This window comes from Mastigoproctus giganteus, chromosome 12 (assembly GCF_048544385.1).
Source record: "Mastigoproctus giganteus isolate SK-2022 chromosome 12, ASM4854438v1, whole genome shotgun sequence".
Classification (NCBI taxonomy): domain Eukaryota; kingdom Metazoa; phylum Arthropoda; class Arachnida; order Uropygi; family Thelyphonidae; genus Mastigoproctus; species Mastigoproctus giganteus.
This window is the reverse complement of record NC_143586.1, coordinates 154,185,295-154,210,549: the sequence shown is the minus strand read 5'-3', so window position 1 is coordinate 154,210,549 and position 25,255 is coordinate 154,185,295. Positions and strand designations below refer to the sequence as shown.

At 34.9% G+C, this 25,255-nt stretch overlaps 1 protein-coding gene across 4 annotated transcripts in view; it reads right to left on the bottom strand.

Moving 5' to 3' along the window:
- LOC150077523 (uncharacterized) overlaps positions 1 to 25,255 on the bottom strand; it is a 623,444-nt gene that overhangs the window by 32,411 nt on the left and 565,778 nt on the right. For all 4 annotated transcript variants that reach the window (XM_090386795.1, XM_090386798.1, XM_090386796.1 and 1 more), the window contains 2 exons: positions 8,867 to 8,991; positions 3,394 to 3,654 (listed from right to left, as the gene is read on the bottom strand). In XM_090386795.1, the coding sequence (XP_090242921.1) occupies positions 3,394 to 3,654; positions 8,867 to 8,991 (386 nt within the window). The remainder of the gene's footprint in view (positions 1 to 3,393; positions 3,655 to 8,866; positions 8,992 to 25,255) is intronic.

Genomic DNA, 25,255 nt, shown 5'->3' with positions numbered 1-25,255 from the left:
CACTGAGAGTGTGGTCTGCAGAGGAAAAGCTAGTTACTCTATAATGAAATTCGAGGTGATTTAAACTGTTTATTATATAGAGCAGTTCAACTGTATATCCATTTGTACCATCTTGTCCAAGGTGTTATCAAACCAAATAACACATTTCAGATTAGTATGTAACTTACTTTTGAGAATACTTGAGGTATGGAGTCAAATCAAATCTCTGGAATTTTGACAGCCCTGCAAACCAATTTGGCCCTGGAGAAACTGTGCTTGTTAATGGGACAGACTGTTTCTACAGGGAGGGAAACACTTAAAATAAAAGGGGTGCAAGAATCTTTGCTGATGTGCTGTTGAGAGGTAGTATTAAGTGGCAACTCACAAGACTTTAACAACAGCCCGAAAACAACATATGGGGGATTACAAAGCAAGATGGGACCCCTTATGGGACAAGAAAATGTACGAGCTATGTTAGGGTTACTAAGAGCAAAAACAGGTTGCACATATATATGTATATTGTAAAAATTATTTTTATTTTAATCTTTATTCTAATTTATATGGTTATATTTCAAGCATCAGGTAGAGAAATATGCTTTTTGCTGCCTCTGATGTATGCTGTACCCCCCTTTTTACTTTTTATTATGAAATATTTCGTTTTTCAACATTATTTAAATATATGTATAATTATATATATATATACACATACACAGTACTTGTTTGTACACTAATTCTAGGAGTATAATAAATAAATTTAAATGAATTTGAAGTACACTGAAACTTCCCTTAAAAAACACCACCTCCAGACTTGAGTCCTGGACAGAAGTATTAGAAATTACACGTTAAACAACCTCTCAAAGATGGGCACTTTAATAGGTATCCTTTTCATATTTGCAAAAAATTCAAATAACCAGACTCTTAAGGGTAACTGACACACACACACACACACACACACACACACACACACTTTTGTAGGTCAGCAGAATTTGAAATTATGGCAAGTCAAGATCTATAGTAATACTACAAATAATTAGACTTGTGGGCATGGATTACTCCAGAGCAGATGACACAATCAGTATGTCAATAATACACTCTTCACTACTAGTGGAATGTTTAAAAACTTATTTAGATAGTCCAATGCAATTCCAGTGGAAAGCAACATTTAGCAAAGAAATAAAATTGCTACAATAATAAAAAAAAAAAAAAAAAAAAAAAAACTCTACCAACAGACTGCATAAGTAATTTTTACCAGTAGCCCATGTGGATTTTCCATGTCCATGAATATGCTTTAATAAAAATGCTATGTGAGGCTTGACATTACTTTCATAACTGCTCTAGTGACAGCAAGTTCAGCTTTTTGACCAAATGACGATGACTATTTTCTGAGAAATAGAAGTCACTTAAATAGATACCAATGAAAGCTTTATCAAAGTTTGCTCATGTATGCACGTTTTCTCTCTGCAATACTGGTCAAAATTTTCCTATGTATTACATTCATGCAAGTTAATTCTTTAAGAAGCAAAATATCTTGCTGTTTGCAGCAGAGTTTGTATGTGGAAATTTAAAAGAGGGGGATATATCTTAATAAACTGAAATAATTCTGTATAAGCAAAAACAACAAATGTGGACTCAAGCTAGGAAATAATATAATTATCACTTCCCATTACAGGCACTTAACAACTTATGGAAATTTATTTGACTTTAGGTAAGTTTTTTTCTGGGAGGCGCAAACTTAAAAAAATAGTGGAAATGTATTTTGCATTCGGAAGAATAAATGGAGATAGCATGAAAATATTGTAATGTGAACCCAATAGCACATTGTTTTTTTGGTAATTGTTCCAAAGCCTCGGAAGTTGAAATTTTCGCTTTATAACTAAGCTATTTATCTCTCTTAAAAAGGTCATTTTTATAATGGAAATTGCACTGCACTTTCATCGTTATCATATGTTCTGATATTAATATAAGAATCAATTTTGAACGCCTTTGTGATATTTTTCCAAAACACCTTTCTGGAGGTCACTACCATAAAACAATAAAAAATAATTTGCTCTTTCCTGTTTATTGAGCTTTTCTGTTAGTGAATCTAATTATAAACGGGAAGTAAACGCGATCTTATTGCATTTGCGATAATACCGATAGCTGGAATTATGTGGGTTTTTACTTTACGTCATTAAGGTGAAATGAGTTCCCCTTCACTGAACTCTTCAATCAGTGAAGATTCTTCTTCACTAATTTCTTTGATTGAAGAATCTTCAATCAAAAAAAAATTCATACAACCATTCCCTCTAAATGTTTGTCCAGTTCCTCCTTAAAGTTATTTAACCTATCAACTTCCACAACAACAGATGGAAGTTTGTTCCATTAATTAACCACCTGCTGGCTAAAGGCAAATTTCCACACAACTATTCTACATGTCTTTCCGTAATTTGAATTTATGCCCCCTTAGGTTCGTAATCTGAACAAGTGGAAGAATCTCATCAGAATTTAGCGTGCTCAACCCATTCAAGGCCTTATACACCTCAATCAGATCACTGCGCAGGTGCCTAGTCTCCAGCTACTGCAATTTGCAGAACTTAAACCTCTCTTGGTAAGAGGATCCCTTCGTTCTCCTTACCAATCTTGTTGCCCTTCTCTGTACGTGCTCAAGCAAATCTACATCCTTCCTAAAATGAGGCCTCCAGACCTGTACGCAGTACTCAAGGTGTGGCCTGACCATTGCCTTATACAGAGGGACAATCACCTCCTTTTTCCTGCTAGCAAAATTCCTATATATCATTGACAAAACCCGATGACGTGCCCTGGCAACCTGTCTGCATTGCTCAGAAAACTTCATATCTGACTGCACAATTACTCCCAGGTCTTTTTCATTTTCTACCACCTTAAGTGTAGTACCACACAGTTGGTACTGTTTCTCAGGGGTTACCTTTCTACCCACATGCAGTACTTTGCATTTGTCAGCATGCCAGAACCATTCCAAATAAATAAAACAAAAGTGTGCTAATTGTTTATAATTCACAGATACTTGCCCAACTTTTTCGTAATAGGTTCTAGCAGACTACAAAAGCAAAAAAAAAAATAAAATAAATAAAATAAAAAGAATAATAATAATAAATAAATAAAAAGAATATACCAAGGTCCCTGCTAACTCATCAATGAGTACACATTTCAACATTCCATTTTGTAGGAGCCGTGCATTAAACATATAATAGTAGAAAAGGGGGAGGATTTAAGAATTTCTTTGTGTTTGTTCCTAGTTATTGACTTATATTGGCATGTAAACATCTGGGGCCAGAAAGGAAAAGATCAACAAGGCAAAGTTAAGTTAATGCAACAACACAAATAAGTTAGTAGGGAAAGATACCAACACTGGTAGGAGGGGGGGGGGGGTACTCAAACAACAGGATGAAAACTTACTGTGTTCAGTTCCACTTCCCATAACTTTACAGCTCTGTCCATATTTGTAATGCAGTTTTTCCTGAAAGTATCATGATACTCTGCTAGACCAAGTGATGATAACCATTCATCTACAGAGTTAGGAATGCCTGCTCTATTTTCTCCTTTGCCAATTGGTTTAATAGCTGGTAGCCTTTGTGCTGCTAACACAAGTTTATTTCGATGATCCCTATTACTAATGCCAATCTCTTCCAAGTCTTGGTCTTCCATAATGTTGCCACACTTGGATTTAAGAAAAGGGGGAAAAAATTAATGATACAGTATTATATGTACAAATAGTCAATATTTAGAATTTACAATCAGATTTCTCTTAGTTAAAAGGAAGAAAAAAAAATATTGAGTAGTTTGAATTTATAACAATACTGAAAAGCTGCAAACAACACATGTAAAGCAAACCTTTTTTATATAAATTATGAATTTTTAAATCCTATGCTATAGATAACAATACAATTGTACTGACACCTATAAAAGGAGGATAAACATTAACAATACTTAATGCCAAAAATCCATTTGTGGAAAATATAATATTAGCTGAAAGATTTTCTTGTAAACTGGAAACAAACAAACTTGTCCAAAACATTTTGTGTCACAAAATATCATTTCGATCACAAGAATTTGTAACCGAAGTGATATTTTATTGATGGTCATATTGCAAAGACAGTTGTCGCTGAAGATGTAAGAAAATACCACAAAACTTTGACTCTTATATATATTTCCAGTTCAGGATTAAACATAATACCACAGTAGGTTTTGAGTACTGTATTATCTTCAAACAATGAAATTACATAAAGGATACAAATGACTAGCTGACATTGTAAATTTGGATAATATAAACACACAGATGAACCAGAATCATAACTGATAAAAGAGTTTCAAGTGAAAAGAGCCAATGCACCACCAATTCATAAAGGCAGCTCAAAGAGTGAAGTTGATAACAACAGACTGTTTAGTCTGGCTTCGGCAGTAGGGGAAAACCTTGAAGGCAATGATTAAAGGCAAAGTGCAATCCAGGAACATTTAGATAGAAATAGCATTTTGAAGGACAGCATGGTTTTGTTGCAGGAAAATCATGTTTAACTAACCTGGTAAGCTAGTTTGACACAGTCACTCATGAGTTGGATGTAGGGAACAATTTCGACATTGTTTATTTGGATTATTTTATAAGCTAGAACATGTTGTAATTACTGGAAAGATTCTAAGATGGACTGCAGGGCAGACAGTTGTGATTAATGGATATTCTTCAGATTGCTGTAATGTCAGAAGTGGAGTAATCCCAAGAATCAGTTCTTGGACCCCTGCTTTTACTCATTTTCATAAATGAGATCAATGGAGGGATGGAGGACGTTGTCAAAATTTGCAGATGATTGAGAGTCACTAATGATCAGTGCTAAGTATAGCTGCTGGGAGGACTTGAACAGGCTTCAAGAATGGTCAGAAAAGCACTATGTTTTAATGCAAGGTCTTAAATCTGGGGAATAGCAACTGCAAAATAACTTGTATACCTGGTAGGGTTGAATTAAAAAAGTAGAGGAAGAAAGGGATCTGGGAGTTATGATACGGGCAGATATGAAGTTTTCTGAGCAGTGTAAACAGGTGGCCAGGAAAGACCCTGGTGTCCTATTAATAATTTATTGAACCAAATCCTGTAGAGATAGGGAGGTCATAATTCCACTGTATAAGGCAATGTAAGACCACACTTGAAATACTGTGCCCAAGTATGGAGACCCCATCTAAAAAAAAAAGGCATTGAGCTTCTTGAAAGGGTCCAAAGATAAGCAACTTGTATGGATCAGCAAAAGGATGACTGTAGAAGGAAAAACTGACTGTGCCACAGAGATTGGCAACTAGGTACTTTAGATGGGGACCTAGTTCAGGTTTATAAGGTTCTGAGAGGGGTTAATAAAATGAAGGCGAAATTTTCACTGTTATAAAGAATTGGATTTCAGAGCTAGAGGAATAAATTCAAATAACAAATTGAAGTTTAGACTAGATTGTAGAAAGTTTTCTTATAGATAGACTTGTTGATTACTGGAACAAGTTGCCTCCTCAAGTAGTTGAAGTTGATTTTTGAAGAAATTTAAAGGTCAACTGGATTGCTACCTATGTGAGGAGGAAAGCACATAATTTGTCTATTTTCTTATCTACTGTTTACATTTTTTTTGTTTTGTTTTCTGGTCAGTGCAGGAAAAGCCTATGGTTCCTTGCACTATATGGCTATTACTAAGTGATCTTGTATTAATTTCAAGCATTGTACATTAATGTATCCCTAATTCTTATTTATATGCAATCAGATCTAGTATAGGCCTCTGATTCTTTTGATGGAAAAACTATGGAGAGAGAAATAAAAAAGCATACATAAGTAATGGATAAGAGAGTGTTTTTATTACTTCAGGTATACATGATCAAATCAAGATGCAGGCCTCTGATTTTTCTGACAGAAAAACTGAATACAGAGATGTAAATAGAAAGCATCAGCAGGAAGGAAATTTACTGATTAAATAAACTGAAAGTTATTTTTGTCTAAGCCCTCTCTTCATGTGATATTTATGATCCAAGTGAAGGTTATAAACAACCTTCACTTGGATCATAAATATCACATGAAGAGAGGGCTTAGACCTCCACACAAATACTGTCTACTGAGAAATTTTATGAAGTAATGCATTCTAGAAAAAGGATGTTTCTAACAACCATAATAAAATTCAAGCATTGTACATTAATGTATCCCTAATTCTTATTTTAAAAGAACCGTTTGTTTTCTTTTTATTGATTAACAATAATTACTCATATCTTAAATTTGTTAATAAAATATTTTTACCTCCTTTTTAAAATTTAACTTTATTGAAAAATATTTGAGAATGTACTGTTTAATGTTAGGAGTTAGTACTATAGTTAAGTTGAGTATTCTTTTTAAAGAAATCCATATGCAAGGCAGTACTTTAAATCTTACTTGGAGATATATTGGGTTAGGTCAACTTATATTTCTATGCTTGTGATAATTATTTATTTAATTTTGTCATTCTAAGAAAATATTCAGGTGCAAGTAGCAGGGTATATCAGTTTACGTATTTCAGAAATAGAACAAACTTAACTTACAGCTAATACGACGATTGCATATGCTTTTCTTTAGCAATTTCAGGAAGCAAAACCAAATGTAAATTACATTTTATTCTTGTTAATAAACAGGAAACAAGAAAGGATGTACCTATACAAGTAATTCTCACCAAATAGCTAACTAATAAAAGAAATCTGCATCCAAACTGGGCAATATGGTGACAACCAGAGTGTAATATTTAAAAGTCCACTTTGCAATTGAAGGATTTTTGATAAATCCTAGACGAAAGGGTTCAGAATTCCTTCATGTCTTGAAGATAAGTTGAACTATTCACTTGCCTCTTATAACCCATTCTTGATTCACTCACTTCTAACTACTGGCAGCAGTAGATGAAACAGCTGGAAATTCTGAAAACATAAGGCCATTCAAGATTCATACCATACTTTATTTATGGTGTAGGAAAGCACTTGACAACTAGAATTTTGTTAGTGTGAAGTTTATACCATTACTGTTGAGACTTACAAGGACATGAAATTTTGCTTAAAATAATGTAATCAGTAATGTGAGCAAAGATAAGTTAGTGAGCATGTTTATAATTTTGTTCAATTCTTTTAGTCTAAAAGTATATTTTAAAGCTCATTAGCTTTAATGTAGAACAAGGAATAACCCTAATGTTTATATAATAAATTCATAAAAACAGTTTCTGTAAAAAGAAACATTAAATGGGTCGTTGTTATTTGTTTTTTTTTTTTTTTTAGGAGTATTAGCAACTAAAGCCATATTGCTCTAGGAAATGCAGTGGTCATTCCCTGACCTTTCAGCATCCTCCGTATTTGGTGGTGATGGGCTCGAACCCCGGTCTAATCAAGAAGCGTGTGCTACGCACTGCTGCTCCTTCCCACCTGGCTACGGAGGTGCCACATTAAATGGGTCAATTCAGTGTATTAAAGTTTATTCACTAATACTCATTTTCTTGCATGTTCACCAGATAGAAACCACATTTTTTCCAGCCCTGGTATCCATAGAAACAAAGCAACATAATTTAAAATAACACTGCAGCCACTTTGCACTTATTAATTAAAAAAAATCATATACAAAAGCCCTGTCATATGGCAATCAAAATTCTCAAGAATCTGTGAGAGGGCACACAGTGACTTTCTCTTGATACTTTTTAAATATTTTTCAAAATTTACAAAATGCAATACAGTGTAACTCAGCCATTTTTTTTACTCATCTTATTTCTTTCCTAAGACAATTACTTTCAAAGAAAATGCAGAATATACAGACAAAACCATCTCTGACAAAATTAAAAGAAACCATGCTAGTAATAAAGTTTAGTTGTTATTGTTGTTATTTGGTTTTTAGGAGCATTAGCAACTAAGGCCATACTGCTCCGTGAACATGCGGTGGTCATTCCTGACCTTTCCGCATCCTTCGTATTTGGTGGTGACGGGCTCGAACCCCGGTCTAATCAAGAAGCGTGTGCTACTCACTGCTGCTCCTTCCCACCTGGCTACAGAGGCGCCATATATAAAGTTTAGTGCTTCACTGTTGAAGTGGTCAATAAAACTTCATGGTTTGACACTAAAATAAGGACAGCTATTACTAACTCAAGCAATCAACATGAGTGCCTCAAGTCAGTTTATCCTGAAGCATTTTGGCTATTGCTTTGTCCATAATCACTAAGCTTAACTGGAGTGACTTAAACTGACCTTGAAAGCTACTGTAGAGTATAATTTTTTTTTTTAAATTATATATAATGAAAGATTGCCTTTTTTTTTCTGATCAGAAAGTCTAATTTCATTCCATGCTTTCAATAGCATGTTAAATGTTGGCACTAGCACATGTGCCTAATAAAATGTTATTTGAAAAATTATTTAATTCTTTGAAATATTATGTGATTTTAAATCTTGGATTGTCTTCTGGGACTAAATCATGACAGAGTCCTAATTTGCTCTTCACTGACCCCCTCTTCTTTTTGGACTTCCCATTAGAATTGTACAATCATTTTACAGAATGCTTTTTTTTTTTTTTCATTTTTAAACTAGAATAAATATGAATCCATATGTATCCTTTAACTGCTTTAGAAAAAATGAATAATTTTTTCTAGTAGCAGAGAAAGAGAAGGGTGCCATAAATACAATATTAATGTATAAAACAGTATTTAAGAGATTATGTAACCAAACATTTTGTGAACCATTCATAAGAATGGATTATGAAAAATCAATCTTTTACTTAATTCAATATGACTTTTAGTGAAGTGGAGAAGTAGCAGTCGCCACTTAAAAATTATTTCTTCAGATACAGATTGCTTGTTTGCTCGCTCACACACACACACACACACACACACACACACACAGCTAAATAATTTGTGAAACTTACCAGGAACCTAATGTCATCAAAGCCTTTAAGAATAAGCAAATTCTCGTACTCAGAGAGACCAATACCTGAGAGCCATTCCTCTACTGAAGTAGGTGTTTCATTATTTACAGATGGCTTCTGAGAATCTAGAATAATTGAAAACATAACTATAATTATACTTAACAAAAAACGAAACAAAAACAAATACATTCTCATATCTTTTGAGTGGTACCTCATTCAAATCTTGAATTACATGTGTACTGTTTTGTTCTTTCAAACTTTATCATCACAGTGGTATAACAAATTAATATAAATCTAGTTTTGAAAAAAAGATTTGTTTAAACTTTGTATCATGTTCTCTTCAAAGTTCTACTACTCTTGAAACTTTAAGCTGAGAGAGAGAGAGATGGAGGGAGGAGAGGGTGGGAAACCAAAGACATTTGGCTCTTTGCCAGAAACTGTCAGACAGGAAAAAGGCTTATCAAAAGCACCACCTGATCATTTGCACTTTTTATAAAGGTTTTTTGTAACATGCCACATATTTCTGAAGCTGTTTCACCAAGCCTGAAACAAAAGTTGTTGCAACTCTTTATTCATTTGAATCACTCATTTAAAAAAAATCACAATGTATCAATATTCTACATATCTTCTCATAAGTGAATGGGGTGTGAAAAGCAAAACTACTGTGAAAATATTTCTCTATTACCACCTAACTATAAAAATATATACTGTTATTAGTATCACTATTTCATGACAATTCTCATAACTTTTGGGTGGTATCTCACATACTGCAAAAGTCTACTATGCAAGAACTGTGGAAATAAAAAAAATATATAAAAAAAACCTATGTCATACTCACTTCCAGCCTCCATTTGTTATAATTGCAATCAAACAATAAGATAGTGAAATAAATATAACTGATGCCTTGCTTGACCAGCTAAACCGAAATAAATAATTCAACAGTTCATAGTTTCTTCCTCTTTCCTGGAGTCCTATCACAGAGAATGGCATCTCTTACTCTCATAACTTATGTGGGAAAAATTTTTTGTTACAATGAATGCTTTTAGAGGCAACGAAAGTCATAATGTTTTCCCAAATTCCAGTCACATAATCTTGTTTCCATAACGTTGATGAATGACAAAATAACATGTAGCAGATTGAACTGGTTATAAGCAAAAGTTATATTTCCAAAAATATGCATAAGAAAAATTATATTACTGCTGCAATTTAAAGCATTCATTATAACAAAGAATTTCCCCCAAATAAATATAAAGTGTGTAAATAGGAATTTCTATATTTAACAATATTAAATTGGCTATACATTAATAATGTCATAACAGACTTCACTGTATTTTCAGCTACTGGTCCGAAAGTTTTTTCATGGAGAGTCACTAATGTGCATGCCATGACTCAAGCAGGCGAGAGGCATCAGTTGCAAATCAAGATACGTATATTCTATTATAGATGAGTCACAGTAATATAATAACCCAGACAATACTATACATATAGTTGCATTTTACATTGTCTGTCGCCACATTATGACAACAATTAATTGAAAATCTGTGGTGTAAAAGGTTCTGCCAATCATGAAGGAGCTAAAAATTTCACTGATGAATTTGCTAAAATAATATCTGATAAAAACTTTGGTCTTAAACAAATTTAAAATGCTGATAAAACATCTCTGTACTAGTGCTACGTTCCTAGAAAAACACTTAACAACTGCTGATAAGAGAGCACCAACAGGTGTTAAGGATACTAAGAACAGGTTGACTGTTCTGCGCAGACCAATGCTGCAAGCACACAGAATTTAAAGTTGGCAGCGATTGGAAAAAGCCAACATCCAAGATTTGAAAGGTGTATGAATTTACCTGTGCATTATTATGCCAACAAGAAAGCATGAATAACCAGAGAAATATTTTCTGACTGGTTCAATAACCACTTTGTACCAGTGGTGCAAGCTCAATGCAGGCATTTTGGACTGGATGAAAATTATAAAATTTTATTGTTCCTTGACGACTGCTCCATGCATCCCCCTGCAGAACTTCTTGTGAAAATTAGTCTTCAGCATTTTCTTTCCCATCAATGTGACATCTTTAATATGAATCCAAAGCTTCCTGAAAAAGTTTAAATGTTAAGGATGCCATTTATGCTTGGAACAATGTTGATAAACCCACATTAACAAACATGTGGTACACAATGATGTTTGATGAAGATGAATCTACAGGTAAAGACTGAAGGATTTTGTGTCAGTAAGGAAAGGAAGATGATATCAAACTTCCTTACTTACACCAAAGGTTTATCATCCAGAAGTGTAAATAGTCAGAGGAAACTGACGTGGAAGAAGAAGCTGAACTTTGACAATGATGCATCTGTTGTGCATTCAGTGAGTGATGGGGAAATTGCTGAAATGGTGTTAAATCAAGATAATAGTAACGATGACATTGTGAACATGGGTGAAAAAAATCCCTATCAGTGATAGGGTAAAATGCACAATTAGTTAATTGATGGCCTTGAACAATGTGAATTTATCAGTGAGCAAGAGATTATGGCAGTTTACTCTATTAAAGAGAGACTGCTTAGACAGAAACCAATGTTAATGAGACAGATGACACTGGTAGAAGTATTTAAAAAGGCCATGTGTCATAGTGCTGATTCATCACTTGTGAACCCTGTTCCTGGCCCATCTTCAGATTTCCGACTCCAAGCTGACAACAATAGCAATGTTTATGCACCCTCTTCTCCAAGTTTCTCAAACCAGATGTAATGTATCTTTACTGAATGTATATGTATTTAGCTTAGTTTGTATATGTTTGAAGTTTACTGAATGTTTTCCTTACAAATAAACTGTACCAGAATATTTATGGTCTATATATAACCCACTATTTCATTTACCGAATTATTACTATCACTTTAAATAAACTGTAATACTATTTATATTCTTTATTTATCCCACTCAGTATGAATATTCATAAGGTTCACTGCAAAAATATTAATGTTTGTTTACAGGATGCTTCCACAGATCCCGTTAAGGTTTTATAGTAACATACGGTACACATACTGCACTGCCGTTCTGAAATCTGAAAAATTTCAAATTCTGAAACACATCTGGGCCCCAAGAGTTTGAATAAGAGATTGTGGACTTTTAAATTACTTAATTTTGTTTACTTGACAACAGGTAACAATTTAGCTTTGAAGTATATGAACAAATGCCTTCAGTAACAAATGACAATGAGCTCTGAAATATGCAATATATCATGTTGCTCCATTGAAGATGCACTTTATGGTTTTAATCTTTTGCTTAAAATCTTTTAGCTTATAATCTTTTGCAGCAATGTGCACATAATACAGTGGATTCCAGTTATTTGGGCCACCGGTTAATCGGGGCAGCTGTTTATTTGGGGCAAATCTTAAGTCTTAAAAAACAAAAACCAATTGAGAAAATAGCCAGGGTTTACTTCGCTTAATTGGGACAGCATGCCATTTAATCGGGCCAGGAGACCGCAGCACTGGAGATTACCCTACGATTGTCTCCGACAGTACCACATGGTTCGGTCAAAATTCTAGAGGTCACAACCATAAAACAATAAAAACAATTAGCAGTCACCTGTTTATTGGCTTTTCTGTTAGTGAAATCTATCATGAACAGACAGTAAACTCGATCTTACTGAATTTGCGATAATACCGACAGCTGGAATTCTGTGGATTATTATGGTGAAATGAGTTTACACTTCCATGAAATCTTCAATCATATAAAAAAATTAATTTTCAGATCTTCTCTTCATTCCTATTTTTAAAGCTTTGTAACTCGTTAGTCCATTCTCACTTGCACGTATTGTGTTACTTGTAATTTGTGTGTGCCGTGTTCTTTGTTATCGATTGCTTATCTTTTTACTGTTTTAAATTTTAACCCCCACCCACAAATGTCAGTGAAAAGAAATGTCAACTAGTTAGTATGTACGTATTACAGTATGTATTAATTATTCCGATTATCACGTATCATTTAATTTTTTAATTGGTAAGGTAATAAAGGGTAAATTTGTGCTTAATATATCTTTGCTTTTATAGCCTGTGGATAATATTCCTAATCGCTGTTTAATAGAATTAAAATTCAATTCACAAACACAATCACAATGACCGCACATCGTATAGTGAACAGTACTTTACTATGTCGAGTTCGTCGTAACATGATTTGGTTGTACAGTGAACCAATTGTAAAGGGGGGGGGGGGGGTAATATTGTATTTTTAACTATTTACATGAAACTTCAGATAATTGGGGCAGCTGCTTAATCGGGCCAAAATGCACTAGTCCCGATGTGTCCCAAATAACCGGAATGGACTGTAGTTCTAACACAAAACAACACACCAGGATATATATAAGAAATCTTCTAGTGGTAACACTGACAGTGTTCTGAAACACTAAATTTTTCCATTAGACTCTTTACAGCTCTTAAAAATGCCAGCCAGTGAGGAAGCAAGCCTGTAAACAAAACTGCAGCTGATAATATCACATTTCTGATTAAGCTTATTTCTAATTTTTCAGTCGTGTTATACCACAGTACATAATCACAACACAGTTCATATGGCAACAAGTTTGAATCAAGCAGAACTGTTCAGACTTTCAAAAAGGAATAGTCATTTGAAAAGAAGCTTTCTGCATTTAGACACTAAATTCAGAGATACTTTTTCAAACTCAGTTTACCTACTGAGTTTTTCACCTACAATTCACTGAATGCAATTCAGCAGTGTACTGGCCTGTATCAGCCTGATAAACAGAAAAGTCAAGGAGGACTGACTTTACTTTCGACATCTTGAAGAAACTATTCCCACCTTTGATTACCACAGGCATACTGTACTGCAAGCTACTGTTTGCACATCCACAATGCTGAAATCAAAAACAGAAAAGCCAAGGAAGCCCAACTACCTTTACTTTCAATGTCATGAAGAAACTATTCACACCTTTGATTACCACAGGCATACTGTACTGCAAACTATTATTTGTACTTCCACAATGCTGAAATGAAAAGAAGGTATGTATGTTGTGTTTTTCTCTCATGCTATAGGGAAGGAATGCCAAGGGTAGAAGGTGCTAATCACAAAACAAAGATGTAATTATAAGCAAATCCCTATTTATTCACCATTTCTTTTAGAGTACTGTATTATAGAAATGGAAATATACTATGCAATATGAGATTTACTTCTTCCAGAGCCATGGTTATTGAAATTAAACTGTTTAAGGGAACAAAAGATGAACAAAAGATTTGCTGTTATACATAACATAAACATCAAACTTGAAATACCTACAATAATGATACTAATGTGGGTATTTCAGGTTTGATGCCTAAGTTGGAGAATGATACAAAAGTAGATACGTCATTAATCAGGGTATGCTACTTCAAGATCTACATAAAATAAGTGGATAGGTTGGAAAGCTCCAATTAAGGTTTAACAGTGATAAATGCAACGTACTAAATTTGAGCACAGAATAATATATTTGGATGATACTAAATGCAAGGTAGTGAAACAAAAAAAAAAAAAAAACTGACAAAACTGCCTTAGAAGCACAGTGAAAACAAGCCGCCAGAACAGTCTATGGGTTCTGTCAATGAGTGATATACAGAAACTTTGTCAGCAGGAACAAAGAGGTGATTATCCTATTGTATAAAATGATGGTTAGACATGCATGCAGTACAGGTGTGGAAGCCTCATTTTAAGAAGGGCACAAATCTGCCAGAAAACTTATAGAGAAGAATAACAAGATTAGTAACAGGATTTTTTGCAATAGGGATTCCATAAATTGCAGTCACTGAAAACTGGGCATCTGTGTGGCAATCAAACTGAATGGTATAAGCATTTAATAAGGTTATGTAAACAAAATGCTGATCGCAATTTTACTCTTTCTCCTCTTGGGTACCATTCTGTTATTTTCTTAGTCCATCTGTCATCATGTCTTTGAACTATGTGTCCTGCCCAAGACAATTTCAGTTCTTTAGTTTTGATAAGAATGTCCTTTACTTGAGTTTGCTACCTAATCCATGTGTTTCTCTTCTTATCTAATGGTCTTATTCCTAATATAATTCATTCCATTCTTCACTGTGTAGTTCTCAGCTTCTCTTCCATTCTTTTCGTGAGTGTCCAAGTTTCACTTCCATAAGTCATAGAGGGGAGTATACATTGGTTCATTATTTTACGTTTCAGACAAATTGGGCTATTGCTGCTCAATATGTGACTATATTTCCTGAATGTTTTCCATCCAAAATTTATTCTTCTCTTGACTTCCAGCCATTTATCATTATTACAGCTAATAACTTGTCCCAGATAAGTATGATTCGTCCTTTTAAATTACTGCTCCTTCAATCATTATGTCCCTTTCTGTGGCATACTTGTTCATCATTACTTTTGTTTTAGCCATATTCATCTTTAGTCCAAAACCCTTACTAACTGTGCATAACTGATTAAGATTTTCCTCTAATTCTTTGGGATCATGGCTCATGACCACAATGTCATCTGAAAATCTTAAATGGTTTCGGTACTCTCCATTCACATTAACTCCTTTCTGCGACCAGTCTAATATTTTGAAAGCTTCCTCAAGGGAAACAGTAAACAACTTTGGAGATGTGCCTCCTTGTCGAACTTCTTTCTCAATTTTAAATTTGCTATTGTCTTTGTCTAGTCTAATAAAAGAGGTAGCATTCTCATATATTTTCTTTCAAAATCATAATATATGGGGTATCTATGCCTTGTCTTTCCAGTGCCCGAAACATTGCCTTATGCTGTATGGGGTCAAATGCCTTTTCATAATCCACAAATGCCAAGCATAATGGTGTTTTATATTCATTTGCTCTCTCCATTAGCTGTGATATTATGTGAAGGTGATCCATAGTTGAGAATCCTGTCCTAAAGCCAGCTTGCTCTTTCGGTTGATTCTCATCAAGTATTCTTTCTAATCTGTTAGTAATAACCCTTGTGAACAACTTGTAGATGGGATAACAAGCTAATTGGTCTATAATTTCCAATTTCTGATTTATCTCCTTTCTTATGCAGCAAAACTATGATTGCATTATTCCACTCCTTAGGCATCACAACTTTTCTAATGCATTTTGTGAAGAGTCTTGCCAGTTTTTGTGTCATGTCTCTTCCTCCCAATTTTAACTACTCTACAGTAACTTCATCTTCCCCCGGGGCTTTCTAATTCTTCAATGCATGTTCTACCTCATCAGGAAGAATATCGAGTATATCATACGTGTTACTAATTTGCGATCCATCTTCCCCAATGCTGGCATCATTCCCTCACTCCTTGTATAATTCTCTATAGTAGTCTTCTGCTATTTGAATTATGCCTTCTCTGCTATTTATAAGTACACCATCACTATTCTTCAGTTTAATTTGTCTTTTTGTATTACTGCTCATAATAATAATAATTTATTTATCCTTATTTTATGTTACACTTTTTTGGGAGATAACAGCAAAAAGGGACGGAGAACACATAAGCCAATGGCTTTTTAGAGAGTGTTCCCTTAAAAAATGATGAATATACAAATATACAATTGAAAAATGTACAGTTCTGAAATCGTACAGGATGTTCGACAGGAAAGACATAATAAATTGGAGTGTTTTGTACATTTCTTTACAGAAGACTTCAAAAAGCATCACTACTTATAATATATAATTGTGAATATTTTTACAATTAAATGAGGAGAGAAAAGAAAAATGATGAGATACATGCACAGAAATTTACAAATTTTTACTAACTGCTTCCTTTAACATTTGTACATTATTTCCATGTTGGTGTTTTTAAAATCCAGGAGTTGAGTGGAAGGTAATTTGAATCAGACATCCCTGGTGATGTGTTCAATTAGTAGTTTCTTGAATTGATTTAGTGAAGTGACATTTTTGCAGGAAGTTTGTTCCAGGTTTTAGCACCACTGTATTTTATACTTTTCTGACCTACGACTTTTCTGAAAAGCGGAATCTTCAGGTTGGCTTCATTTCTTAGATTGTATGATATTTCTTCTTTGTCTGTGGTCATGAAAAAGGATCTGAAGAGAGGGGGGAAAGTCTGCTGTCTTCATAGCATTGTAAACAAGGATCGCCTTGGCTTTCTGCAATAGCTAGGTGCTTAGGAGTCTCACTTCCTTGTATCTCGAACTAACCGATACGTTCCAGGGAAGGCCCAAAATTGAACGAATGCTTTGATTGAGAATGGAGTTGATTCTTGGAAGGTTTTCTTGGCTGGTGGTACCCATCAGATGATTCCATAGGTGAGGTGCGGCTGAATTAAAGATAGGAATACTTGTCTGAGAAGAGAAGGAGACACCCAGGCAGAGGCCCTGGCGAGTATTCCCGCTAGTGACAAAGTTTCTTTCGTAGGGTTATCATTTGTTTTGCCCAACTTAGCTTATCATCCAGCCAGATTCCGAGAAACTTGGTTTCATTCACCCTTTCAAGTTGTTTTTCTTTGTGTGTTATGTCTAAATCAATATTTTGTGGATTGTTTTTCGTTCTAAACACCATATATTTTGATTTTTCTGGATTCAGTATAAGCTGATTCTTTTGAAGCCAATTATGCATCACAGAAAGCAAGGCAGAGATTTTGAGTTGAAGCTCAATAGGGTCTTTATCTGTGATTAGGATGGAAATATCATCGGCATATGCTACTAGGTGAGAAGATGGAAGAAGAGAGAGAAATTCATTGATGTAAAGAACAAATAGGATAGGTCCAAGAAGTGAGCCTTGAGGTACTCCCCTGGAGAAATAACAGATGTCAGAGTATGACTGATTTGTTCTTACGACAAACGGCCGATCAGTAAGGTAGTCTTCAACGAGAAGGTTAAATTTTCCCTCTCAAGTTAAAGTAATTGAGTTTGTTAAGTAGAATATTATGGTTTATGCAATCAAAAGCTTTAAATAAGTCAAGAAACAGTGTTATAGCATAGTGACCCTTTTCAAGACCTTTTAGAGCAATAAGCATACTGTTGTTGATGGATGAGCTGTTTTCTTCAAGAAAACCCACGAGTCTGCTATGAAGGATTTTTTCGAATAATTTTGCAAAAACTGAGAGTAGAGCTATTGGGCAAAAGTTGTTGTGGAGTTACAATGGTTTCCCTTTGAAACAGGGATGATTATTGCTTTTTTGAATTGAGAAGGGAATTTACCAGATTGAAAGGAGAGATTGAATATATACTTCAGTGGCGTAAGAATTGAACTGAAGACCTTTTTCAGCAGAGATGGAGATATTTCATCAAAGCCAGGGGCTCCCTTTTCTTTCAATTGATTCCCTGCCTCTAAAATCTCTTGATCGGAGAGAGGAGCAAGAAAAAAAAAAAAAAGAGTTTCTGATTGAGTACTTGCAGATTCTCTCATTTCATTGTCTCTGAAGTCAAGTTCGTCTTGAAAGAGGTTATTCATACTTGAAATAAGGTGGTTACAGAAGACAGTAGCTTTTAGCTATCTGAAATGAGTACCTCGTTTTCAACTACATCTCCAACGTAGGACTTAAACCAGCAGCTCATAGCTGCTGATTTAAGTCCTTTGTTTTCCCTTAATGCTTGTTCTACTTTTATTGTGTTATCTTTTTATGTCCTCTCTGAGTCTCTTTCTAATGGCTTTGCATAACTCAGTATACTCAATTTTCTTCTTGTCAGTGTTTATCTTGTTCTTCATTTGTCGCCTTCGGTTCATCATGACAAGTGTTTCTTGACTAATTTTTTCTTCTTTAGATTTCTTTTTACCTATAGGTTTCTTGGGCTTTATCACTTTCAGAAAGTTGTAATATTCCTCGTCGATATCTTGGTCCTGAGCAGCCTGCAGAAGCTCAAACTTGTTCTTAAGTTCCAGTACATACTGCTTTTTCTCCTCTTCTGTTATCTCAAAGACCTTTGTATTATTTACTCGAGTCAGTTTTTTTCCTTTCTTTTCTTACATCTATATCAAGTGTGCATCTTACTATTCTGTGATCACTTCCAACATTTACCTTGTTCAGGACGGTAACATCGTTCACGATATATCTTCTGTTAGTGAGGATGAAGTCGATTTCATTAGTTGTTAATCCATTTGAACTCTTCCATTCCACTTCCTGTTCACCCTTTTCTTGAAAAAAAGGGTTCATTACTGACAATCATCGAGATTCTGCAAATTCCACAAGTCTTTCATCTCTTTCATTTCTTTCACCAATTCTAAAATTTCCTATAGTTCCCCTTTCTGCACTGTTTTCTTTTCCCAACTTTAGCATTGAAGTCACCCATAATGATAGTGTAGTGGGTTTTCTGCTCATCTAGAAGACTCAATTCCGGTGTACATTTCTTCAACCTCTTCATCATCATGGCTTGATGTTGGTGAATAAATCATTATAATAACCCCAGGGGCTCACATCTGGGGAGTATGGGCTTGGCACACCCAGGGTCCTCAGCTGGATATCATCCTCTCTCTCTCTCTCTCTCTCATTCAGAATTTTTTTTTTTGGCTGGTGCAGCATAAGCCTCAGGCTTCCTTGCACCATATAGTTAATAATAATAATAATCTTTAGCTTGTACCTCTTAGAAATCCTGAGTCTTGACACCCTTGGTGATGTACTTTTGAATTCCAAAATGTTTTTTATATCTTTATGGACCAGAAAGCCAACTCCACCTTCGATCCTTTCACTGTTTCCATTGGGGTACTACAGATTTCCACTTGATAAACTTATAAGTGATTCATTTCTTCTTCTTGTTTCAGCCAAACCGATTATATTCCAATTCACATTTTTTAATTCCTTTTCCAGCTCTAATATCCTGTCTTCACTTATTAGCGATCTTACATTGTAACAGGCCAAGTTCAGTTTCTGTGCATGGCAGCCTGGTCATACCCAGAGATTCTTAGCACCCTCTGCTTCCACTCTGATCCTCTCACTGCCGTAAGAGGGAGAGTGAGAGCCGCTGGGGACTGAGGGCCATTTGTTTCATTGTGCTGTCATGTGCTGGACAGTTTGGTCTTTTCCTCTTCACGCTGACCAGGCGTCTTGAAGAGAACCACTCTACACGTTCGTTGCCACCTAAGTGACGTAACAGGGCTTACCACCGAGAAGGTGTGCATGAGTGGATTTTAGGGAGGCAGGCCAACCGGACTTCTAAATCTTCTGTAATAGAAAGATCTTATCTACGAATGATCTTATATGTATAAAGATCATTCGTAGGAATGACCGGGCATTTCGGAACCCATTTCTCGTATCTTAAGTTTGTGTAAGATATGCTGTGTGCAGCTGCCAGGTCGGAGGCTGCACACAGTAGTTTTTTTTTTTTTTTTTTGTTAGTTGTTGGCGCATTGGCTTCTGTGGCCATATTGCACCTCCCAAAGTTTTTTGCATTTTCTACTCTGATCCAAGGGCAGCTCCGTAGCCAGGTGGGCAGGAGCAGCAGTGCGCAGCACACGCTTCTTGATTAGACTGGGGTTTGAGCCCGTGACCACTGCATATCCTCGGAGCAATATGGCCTTAGTTGCTAATGCTCCTAAAAACCAAATAACAAACAAATCTGATCCAAGCCCGAGGCAGGATTCGAACCCGCAACCTTTGGGTTGCCAGGCAGGCACTTTACCCACCCAGCTAGCCCAGTTGGCACACAGTAGTGTCCGCAACTAAAGATCCTACTGCGGTTAATGACACTGGTGGGGTTATACATGAAATTGAGTGTCTATTGTGGGGGGTGTTATGTGGGGGAAACAAAACGCAGACTGTGTGATCGCCTGGGGGAACACAATAGAGCCCTTAAGACTGCAAATTACAGAGGTTCAGCTGTAGCGGTATTTTATTATTTTATTAATACAGCTGTATTTTATTCTTGTAATACAACATTTATTTTATTTTGTTTTAATATTCAATTATACGATCAGTATGCATATAAATAAAAACATTTTACAGATTTGAGTCAGTGTTATTTAGCAGCATTACAGATGAATTAGAAGCAAAGTCATTAAAAAATTAAAAGTGAACAAGACACCAGGAACTAATGGAATCTATCCAGTTATAATGAAGGAAGCAAACCTTAGTTATTATAATGAGGGCATACAATAGATTTGGGAGAAGTCCCTACAGACTGAAGATGTGCAAATGTTTCTCCTATTTATTACTGAAGCTTAATGAGATGAAATGAACAACTATAGATCTATCATTTATCAGTCTAACTTCTGTGGTAGGGAATTTTATGGAACCCTTAGTAAAGGATGCAAAATAAGACCATCTGGAAAGGAATGGAATTATAAAAAGATCAGAGAATGACTTTGTTGGATGGGGGGAATAGTGTCTAACTAATTTAATTAATAACTATAATAACTATGAGGTTGCAACTAAAGAAGTGGATGCAAAGAATAATTCTGACACATTTATTGACACCAAACTGTCCGACATGAACAATCATTATATAAATTGGAGCAATTCAGCATTAGGGAAAAGTTACTATTATGAATAAAGTGATGGTTAAGCAGTAGAAGACAGAGGGCACAGTTATAAAGGGCCACCACTTTTCATGGGCAAATATTACAAGTGGTTTCCCAAAGGGTTTGGCGCTTAGCTCCTTACTGTTTATGTTTGTTAATGACATTGATGGAGGGACAAGTTTAATGTCCAAGTCTGTGACGGTACACAGGTAAGCAGATAGTTTAATGATAGTGATCAGGATATGCTACCTCAGAGAGAGAGAGAGAGAGAGAGAGATTTACTCCTTTAATGAGCGAGTTTCTAGGTTGTATACACATGACCTGGACTGAATTCTTTTAGAAGAATTTGGATTTTGTAGAAATTGAACAAACTATGTAACAGCACATATAAGTCCTTTTAAATATTATTTTTTTTCCTGTTTTTACTATATAGCCAAACACAGGTACTGCATTATTGTAAAAAATAAAATTCAATTTGGGGGTGGGAGAGAGGAAAAAAATAATAATAATAAAAAGCTTCATTATTTTTTTGTTTTTGCAGTAAAATTCTCAGTATCCCTCTTAACCCTAGAAAATGTTTCTATACATATATTATTTGATTTAGTTTCATCAATTTCTGGATTCTAATTCCAGAGAATTTCTTCAATTTATGTTTGTGCAGGTCCACATCAACAATTATTATATAAATTGGAGCAATGTGATATCATGGGCAGGTTACGATTATTGATAAAGACATGATTACATAGGAAATAGTAGGAATTAATGCTGCCATTTGAAAGCCATTCAAAACATATTTATACTCCTTTTTTCCCTAATTAAAAAAAAAAGTATGCATACATTTTTTTCATTACACACACACACAGTGATCAGTAAATTGCAATTACCCCATCCAAAGTGGACTATGTTACATAGTTTGCAGTATCAAAAAAAAAAAGCAGCATGTGTACCCGGTACGCACGAAAGATTTTTTTTTTTTATATATATATGTGAAAACATTCTTTGGCTTGGATGATTTGTGAATATTTTTACATAACGAAATAACCATCTATTCTCCAAGGCAAATGACTGACCATCGAATTAACATTTACAGGAATATTTATAATTTGGCCCAAAATTCCGTATTGGCCGAAACCATGTCTTCGTCTTCTACTTTGCACGAATGGTATACGAGGAGAAATGGGTCATTACTAAATCCAACTGAGGCAGATGAAGTGGAATAGCAGGATAAACAAAACTGCTGCTCCTCAAAAATGTTAGAATTAAATCAATTTTGAGAGATGCTTGACAAGTATTACAAGCCTTCATAGTCGTTACATCTGCAGTTGGAAATTCTAGGAGAAGTAAGGGGTAACTTCCTGGCCTCCGTAGCCAAATGGTCAGGAGTGGGAGACACTCTTTGAGCAGACCAGGGTTCAAGCCCCTGACTGCTAAATACAGTCGATCTGCCAACCTGCACTGGACCAGCATGGCAGATTATGGTCCATTTCCTTCAGCATGAATTGTTGAGGAGGCTTCCATCCTGCAGTGGATTGATAATGGCTGCATTTTTTTTTCCTAGAGTGCACAATTTTACATCATTTTCATATAATCAATTGCAGATATCACAAACAGCTCCAAATGTATTTTTCAGAAATTGGTGTTCAAATTCTTTATAACAGTTACGGTCATGTTCGGTGTTCTTGTAAATGATTTCATGTTTGACTACTGTTGAAACCTGTGGAGGGTCTACAACAGACGATTCAGCTGAAATATGATTTTGTTTCTCTTTTTGGATGAAGCAATCGAAGCTGGTTGTTTGAGTATACTCTGTCTAGCTGGTTCAGGAATCAATTGAAAATCCTGAGGAAGTTTTTGAATATAATTTCGTGATGTTGACAGTCCAGCTTCTTGATGAGAAGCTGATGCGAATCAAAATCTTGAAAAGCAGATTTTATGAAACTGTTTTTTTTTTTTTTTTTTTTTTTGTTCTCTAAAGTTTTTGAACTCTTTCTGTTGTTGACATGGGAGGCTTCTTCGGTGGCTTTGAAGCTTTTATTCTTGCTTACTTTTCTCAATTTTGTTCAGCTGGAGTTTTAGCCATCTTCAAAATACTCTTATAGGTTGTTAACTGAAAATAGATTTGGTATTTTTACAATTCAATAGTTAGCAAAATCCATTTGCAGACTAGTATGACATCACAACCAAAAGCTACTGCAAGGAGTGATTGTCTTTTGTTGAAGTGATTGTTTTATTGTTGCGTTCTTGAATCAGAACTGTATAAATTTTTAAATGGTTTAATCGTAAATTATTGCGTTATGCCCTATAAATAAATAAATACAATTAACAATATAATAAAAAACTAACTTAGTAAAAATAAGTAAAGTAATAACTTAAATATTCTTTAACTGGTAAACAGCTCCAATATGTATTATTTACTGTAGATGTTATTCTGCTGGTATGCTGCTAAATTTTAATATAATTTTTGATTATTTAGACCTAGATATGCTTGCATATGACAAACAGAAACAGACAGCTTTTGCTAATTATTGATTGGATGTATAATATATAAAGCATTTAGGGCTGAAGCTATGGAAAAGTCTAGACTATGTATAAGTCTAGTACAAAAGCATCAATAATACATAGCCAAATCTGAATTAACAGAATGTTAGCAAAACGGCATTGTTTTAAGTTATATCTCATATTGTGAATACCTTCACAACGAGTTGCCACGATATTGAACTACTTCGAATAAGTAACGTTTCACCCGAGGAGAAGACTAATGTTACTTATTCTCAGATGGATACCACCACCCATGGTGGGTGGGTAGGTACCCGAGTGATGCAATTGGGTGATGGTATCCATCTGAGAATAAGTAACATTAGTCTTCTCCTCAGGTGAAGCATTACTTATTCGAAGTAGTGCAATATCATGGCAACTCGTTGTGAAGGTATTCACAATATGAGATAACTTAAAACGATGCCGTTTTGCTAACATTCTGTTAATTCAGATTTGGCTATGTATTATTGATGCTTTCGCACTATACTTATATATGATTGGATGTATTGAATGTACTCATCAATGTATCCTATCTTTAATAATCAGCATCATAATTATTTTACTTTTTCTCTATTATTATATTTATTTATTTATTTATTTATAGGGTATAATGCATAAAACCTACAACTCAGGCTATTATTATTATAATTAGCCATATGGTGCAAGGAAACCTGAGGCTTTTGCTGCACCAGCCAAAAAAATAAAAAATTGGAGTTACCCTGAGAGAGAGAGAGAGAAAAATCAATCAAGTCAGAAGTTGTTGTTATTTGGTTTTTAGGAGCATTAGCAACTAAAGCCATATTGCTCCGGGGATATGCGGTGGTCATTCACTGACGTTTCTGCATCCTCCATATTTGGTTACGGGCTCGAACCCCAGTCTAATCAAGAAGCGTGTGCTACACACTGCTGCTCCTTCCCACCTGGCTACGGAGGCACCCAAGTCAGAAGTAAAAGGAAATCACCAAGAAAGAGAAGAATGCTGATATCCAGCTCAGGACCCTGGGTGTGCCAAGCCGTACTCACCAGATGTGAACCCCTGAGGTTCTTAGCCTTTATTGGTTCTTTTGGCCTCATGGCTCACTTTGAATACTTTTATTCTAAATCCTTATCTTATATTTGTTCTTTTAACATAATCGCTTACAATAAAGGCTTTTATTTTACTTAATCTTATTCAAATTCTTTGGGCCTAATGGCCACTATGTATGCTTTATTGTACTATATACAATTTTATTCAATATCTTTATCTTACATACTGATATAATTCTTTTACAGACTGATGTAATGTTTAATCAGTAATTTGTTGGCATTAATCTGATATAGGACACTTTTTCTACCTTTCCATTCACACATCTTACTTTTCATTATTATTATTTCATAAATGATTAAATACTTTTATTCATTTATGAAATAATGATTAAATAATTAAATAAATATGCAGCCATTGTCAATCCACTGCAGGATGGAAGCCT